The sequence below is a fragment of the Aspergillus affinis genome (assembly GCF_023601865.1).
Source record: "Aspergillus affinis strain CMG 70 chromosome Unknown NODE_111_length_120642_cov_87_870800, whole genome shotgun sequence".
In the NCBI taxonomy this organism is placed as follows: domain Eukaryota; kingdom Fungi; phylum Ascomycota; class Eurotiomycetes; order Eurotiales; family Aspergillaceae; genus Aspergillus; species Aspergillus affinis.
In genome coordinates, this window is record NW_026515892.1 from 114,643 (window position 1) to 120,642 (window position 6,000).

General features: G+C 51.4%; 2 protein-coding genes across 2 annotated transcripts; both read right to left on the reverse strand.

Moving 5' to 3' along the window:
- Positions 1 to 636: 636 nt before the first annotated feature.
- KD926_000632 (uncharacterized protein) lies at positions 637 to 1,248 on the reverse strand (the record flags this gene model as incomplete). The annotated part of the gene is made up of 1 exon (XM_053104434.1): positions 637 to 1,248. One exon carries the CDS (start codon positions 1,246 to 1,248, stop codon positions 637 to 639), a length of 612 nt encoding a protein of 203 aa, XP_052952326.1.
- A 2,601-nt stretch (positions 1,249 to 3,849) lies between these two features.
- Positions 3,850 to 5,622, reverse strand: KD926_000633 (uncharacterized protein; the record flags this gene model as incomplete). Its single annotated transcript, XM_053104436.1, has 3 exons — positions 3,850 to 4,098; positions 4,151 to 4,158; positions 5,259 to 5,622. 3 exons carry the CDS (start codon positions 5,620 to 5,622, stop codon positions 3,850 to 3,852), a joined length of 621 nt encoding a protein of 206 aa, XP_052952327.1.
- Positions 5,623 to 6,000: the final 378 nt, after the last annotated feature.

The window sequence follows — 6,000 nt, forward strand, 5'->3', positions numbered from 1 at the left end:
GAATGTGTCACGATGAGGTCAACTCCGATATAGAAACCAGTGGAAGAGTTGATGGTGTGTTGGATATGATGATAGTATAGATAGTATAGATAGTACTATGTATTCACTATTCGTGTTGATAACCGGACTAGGTGTTTGGCTCATCTGAATGATAAAGGGTGAACGTCTTTCTCATGCGAGAGGCGTATGAGTAGTAGGTGAAGTCTGCGGTTTCCAGGCACGTGTCTAGGCCGAACCTTCCTCATGCGGCTAGTGAATCTTTCTGCACCCGGAGGGTCTAGACAGTACTCTTGGAAGGACAGTGGAACACATGGAGGCATTGAAGTTTTATGATGTTGAATTCATCAGTTCTATCTAGTGTATAAGACATCAAACGAGAGACATAAGTACATGACACAGTAAATACAAGACATAATTTCAGCATATCGCCATTGATCCCATCCAACCCTCCGTAATAATTAACGCCTATGAGACAATGCGACCAAGAACGACCCGGTCTGTGACTGACATAATCGATCCAAGATCAGCGAAAGTTCGGACAATCCGCATGGACCAAGCGCCAGCATGGCTATCGTTCCATAGGATGGCCAGTCAAGAGCCAGTCTGACTGGGAAGTCCGACTATTCCGCGCTTCATCTAAAAAAAAGGCGTAGCAGAGGCGGACGGGGGAGGAGGGGGTCCGCTGGGAGTGCCGCTGGGAGGAGGGGGAGGAGGTCCGCTAGGGGTACCACTGGGAGGCGGAGGGGGGACTCCTTCGAACTGGCGCTTCTCAAACACGGCATCGCTGGGAGTAGCGCTAGGAGGGGGAGGAGGGGATCCACTGGGAGTGCCGGAAGGAGGCGGGGGAGACACGCCCTCGAACTGGCGGTTCTCGAGGGGAGCGAAGGTCGGAGATGCGCTCGGAGGGGGAGGAGGACCACTAGGGGTGCCGCTAGGGGGAGGCGGAGTACCGCTGGGGGTGCCACTGGGAGGCGGAGGAGGAACTCCCTCGAACTGGCGCTTCTCGTAAGGAACAGCGGAGGGCGTCTCACTCGGAGGTGGTAGAGGAGGACCGCTGGGGGTGCCGCTGGGAGGAGGCGGGCCAGGAGGGAATTGTCTGGCTACCACAGAAGGAGTCTCGCTAGGAGGAGGGGGAGGAGGCAGCGAGCTGGAAGCAGGAGGGGGAGGAGGACCAGGGAAGAAGTTAAAAGCTGGCATGGCTGTGGCGTAGCCGGCAAGGCCAGCAATGGCAATGGAGGTGAACTTCATACTGAAGAGTAGATAATAAGAGAAAAGAGATAGTCTGAGACTTGTTGTTTAAATGCTCTGGAGGAAAAGAGAAATTCTGAGCCGGATATCGAAGCCATTAAATATTGTGAGCTGGACGGGCAAAGCCCATTCCGTGACGGTATATTGACGATCTTTCGACCAGCCGCTAAATTTTTTCTTGCCGTCTATCCAGATACCGCCGGGGAAGCAGAGTGTGTTGATCCCTGTGGTTCCAGGTCGCGCAAGGTACAGGTTCTGCAATTGATTGGAAGGTCATAGTCGGCACCGAGTGGGACCTACGGCGTGAAGGTCGGTAAGACGTTTTCCTTGGACCTGCGCTAGCCAGGGGCATAGACCACCATGCCAGTTTCTGTGACAGCCAATGTCAAAGCTTGTTGCAGAGCATGCCAGCAGGAGTTAGTCGGCGCTAACCAGTAAAGTCACAAGGTTGATTTGAGCCCAACCGCCGGACAAGCCAGTGGATCGACAAGGTCGACGATCTCTCCAGTTTCGTTGTTTACAAGGTGTTGCGGTGGCGATAGCAATGGCCATGGACCCACGGTAGTGGTGGTTACCGCAGGGCTTGCATCAGCTGTCGCAATATATCACGAAGATATGCTTATTTCTATGACGTCCAACCAGCCTCAGAATTTCCCCAGTGGCAAAAGGACCGACCGTGTGTCAGCAGTGCATAATTCTAGACTTGTCTCCCAGGAGATCCCAAACAGCATGTGTCTCAGGACCAGTCGCTTCCGTGAGAACTATCGCAGATCATGTGGGGTGAGATAAATCTCACTGATAATCTGCACCCAATCAGTAATACAGCTCCAGCATGATGTAGCTAGCTCTGGCGTGTTATGGAAGGAAACAAGAAATCCTGCTGCAGACAACGCATTGTTCATGGTTTGCCAGCCCAATCTTTTCTTTCATCCGCGCACACTGTGATCAAGAAAACGCCTTGGTTCCAGATTACCTGCATGAAAGGCGTTACGCGTTCTCATCACAGTGCGACACAGGAATTGCATCCGAGGACCAGTGGAGAGCGAACCGTGTCTACTCCGTACTCTCCGTACTCGGGGTCTCGACTGAGAGCGAAGAGGAGATGGATGATCGGGTAACGATGAGTCGACGGTGTGGGGACAGGAATAGACTCAAAGTTTAGACATTGCCGCTTGGATTTCCATGTGCAGCAATGATCGCTGGTCCGGAGCATGCCAGCCCCGGCGAGACTAAGCACCGCCGGTCATCAGAAAAAGGCGAGCCAAAACAAGAGCCGGCGAAACTAGCTCATCCGGCCGATAACTGAGCGTTCCAACTTCGACGTCCATCGCTATCACAAGTTTCACAACAAGCCCAGGTGGGATAATGAGGGCGGTAAACAATCAACAGTTGAGATCAACGGTGGGATGTGTGGAGGCAAGCAGGGCTGTAGTGGGACCAGAGTGGGCTGGGAGATGGAGAGGATTGGAGAGGCTGGTCGATTTGAGGTTGGACGATGTTTGTCCACGCGTTCACGGGTTGCCTGGGGCAGTGAATCGACACCTGAGGCAGCACTGGGGGGATTCCCGCCTCAGGCATCAATGGGCCGACTCTCGGCGGCTCTCTTTTCCACGGCTTCCCCCTTCTCTCCTTTCCATTCCTTTTCCCCGACGATTCCTCTCAACCAGGTTTTCTTTGGCACCCCAACAATGACATTATGATCCACTTCGGTTTGGAATTTCCCAGGTTCTTTTCTCATCCGAGATCAGCACCGTCATTTCCTAATATGCTGTCATGTCCGCGAACTAACGTTCAGTATCGTGTCTCCTAAGTCTCAACCTAACTACGGAGTTGTAAACTAACTTGGTGACAGAAGAAGCTAAACTTGACATCGGCATGTCTAACCAAACTTTGTTCTTGAACTTCTCACGCCATCCCTCGAAACAGCTACCGACATGACAAAAGTCAACGTCGGCTAAGTGCGATCGGCAGGCCTAGCACGATCAGATAAGAACTAATTTGCAGGCCATGTCCGTCTTGCCGACTACGGAGTAAGGTGAAGAAGTTTGTGGTTCAGGGGCTACATACATTGACACACTGGGCTTGGTTGAGTGTACGATAGACAGGACGATTTCCTTGTTCAGCAAGCCATAACCATGGTTCTTTCTCTGCGGATATCCATGCCGATAAGGATCATCTCCTGCGGACCTGGAAAACTGGGTCAGTCAACCAGGCAGCAAACTACAATGCTTTGTGACAAGGTTTCATCAGGATCAGCTGGCGCAGAATATCATGTTCTCGCGTCAAGGACTGCGGAATATACACAGGATGCGATGGAAATGATATTGCCGTGGTGGCGTGCTCAGGTGGAGTTCATCCGCAGAGCAAGAAAATTCTCTATTCAAATCCCGGTCCTCATACAGTAGAGGAACTTTCGCATCAATGAATCCTGGAAAAGTTTTCGAAGTCTCCTACTGCACTCCATAAGATTCAAGAGTAGGAGTGCTAGCAGTTCCCGTGGTGCCCTCGACGCTTCTTCATCCCGCCAACCTTTGCATTTCCACTACATAGGTGCCGGAATAACCTAGTCAGAGCCCGCATCGCAGCCATCAAGCCCGCCTTCTAGCGTAGATCATAGTTTCGAGTGAACTTCAACTCCGTGGTCTCGCCTTCTGCACATCCTTTGGTATGCACCCTGGCGATAGTGGCGGCAGTAAAGAATCCACGAGCAATGTAGAGATAAGGGCCGTACAAACCAACAATGAACACCTCTTGGTCACGCACAGGGCTCTGCCTATTTCTGGCAAGCTGTCCGAGCATTGCGCTAAGTGTTTCACCAAGGTATTCGCCCCATGTTTGACCTTGAAACCACTATGGAGCTGTTAGAATCCGGTCACGAATAGAAGGCAAGGGGCATACGTACCGGATTTTCTACACAGTTCAGACACTTGGTCTTTACGTTTTAATGCTCACCTCTCGCCGCTTTTTGCTCACTGAGTCGACCTAAGCAGAGGGGCGAGTAGCCTGACTAGGGTAGCCTCAATAAAACAAATCACACTAGAGCTATACCAGTGTCTATTTTCCCTTCTGGCGCTTTTCACCGATCATCTGGGTTTGCCCACTCAACAAAGGGGTGGCATCATCGATATGACACACAATTGTGCTAACGGATCCTTTTACTCCGCCGTGAGGCGATTTCTCCAGTGTGAAAAGACCCTCCTTCCCCCTTTTTTGCTTCCCGGCCTTGTTCTGCCTATGTTCATGAGTACTAGTATGGACATCTGCTCCTCGCAGGCATTCAAACACAGCTATTGAACAACATCTGTGAGGAACCAAAATTTGATCTTCTTCATTCCAAAAAATGTCTCGGTGAACACCAAAATTTCCGAAAAAGATCCTTAACTAGTCTCTACAATCTGATGCCTTCCTAGCGATCATGCCCCTACCTGCACCACCAACACTGAGGGCGTTCATTCCCACGAAGCAGCTTCACTCAACTAAATGTTTTTTAAAACAGAATAGGAAGGCAGTAAATCAGTTCCAGCCACAACCTCGCTATCCTCGGTCCGACTTTTATTCCGCATCACAAGGGGGCCTGAGGTGTTACCTCTTGAAATCAGGGAACTTTCCGGATTGTCACTTCCTGAGCCAAGGAACTTCCCGGTATGGATGAACCTTCCTGGATGCATTCCTGCCTGAGGCGGAGCCTCAGGCAATACATAGAGGTCCTGGATCCTCGCTCCTAGATAGCCTTTTCTCTCCATGGGAAAATTCCTTGACTACGAGTCATAAACAAACTTGTCTTTTACTAAGCTCCTTTGTAGACCGTCACAGTCTAGCTGAGGTAGTGTATGCCGAGTGCATATATCTTCAAAGAAACGAGTTTCTGAAACCCACACAGCTAGCTCGGTTGCGCCTTTTGGGGTGCCAAGCAAGTAGGGGATTATGTCAGAAGGGGAACCTGGAGGTCGGGGCAGGCGCCTCTTTGCTATGCGGGCAGAAGAGGAAGTGTAGTGTAGTCTTTCTTGTACCGCAGCGGCAGAAAAGATAGGCATCTTCATGATTGAATCGTTCGTGATAGGCTGCAAAGTCTCCGTGGCCCGTACGAGCAGCCAGGATCCGTGCTAGAAACGGCCTTGGGAGCTTTAGCTCTGTAGGGCTTCTAGGGAAGTTGGTAATCCAGAGTCCTTGATAGGATTGAGGGGCCGAGGATTGCCAGTATCTTTGAAGAGCAGTCATGACATCTGCCTTAGCCCGCCGCCCTAGCGAGGCGTACGAGTGCTTACTTGAAGGGGGAGGATCCATGGCAGCACCCTTCTTTGCAGCTTGATCAGCTGCCTCATTCTCAGGTATTTGTGGGTGGCCAGGGGCCCAGCAGACTCGTACAGAGCCCATGAGTTCTGGACGGTTGGTGCCTCAGGCAGTGTCAGCTTGCACCGTGACACATGAGTGACTTGACGTCTGCGCTTTACCCCCGCTGCGCTCCCCCAGCCTCGGGGAAAAGGGGTATTTTAGTTGTGTACGCGTTTCCGGGCGCGTACTCCACACGCGGCTTCTTGGCGCGTTTGGCGTACTTGCCTTGGTGACACGTAACCTACTGTGTACCATAACAGGCTGGGATGCTTATATGGGCTGCTGTAAATCTAGTTACTAGTTGATAGCTGGTAACCTGGATAAGCAGCAGCAAGCTGAAGACAAAAGTCAGAATGAGGAATAAGCTGTTAGCAGAGATCCATATCTAGGCCTTGCAAAAATGGCGCCTAGGCCGGGATC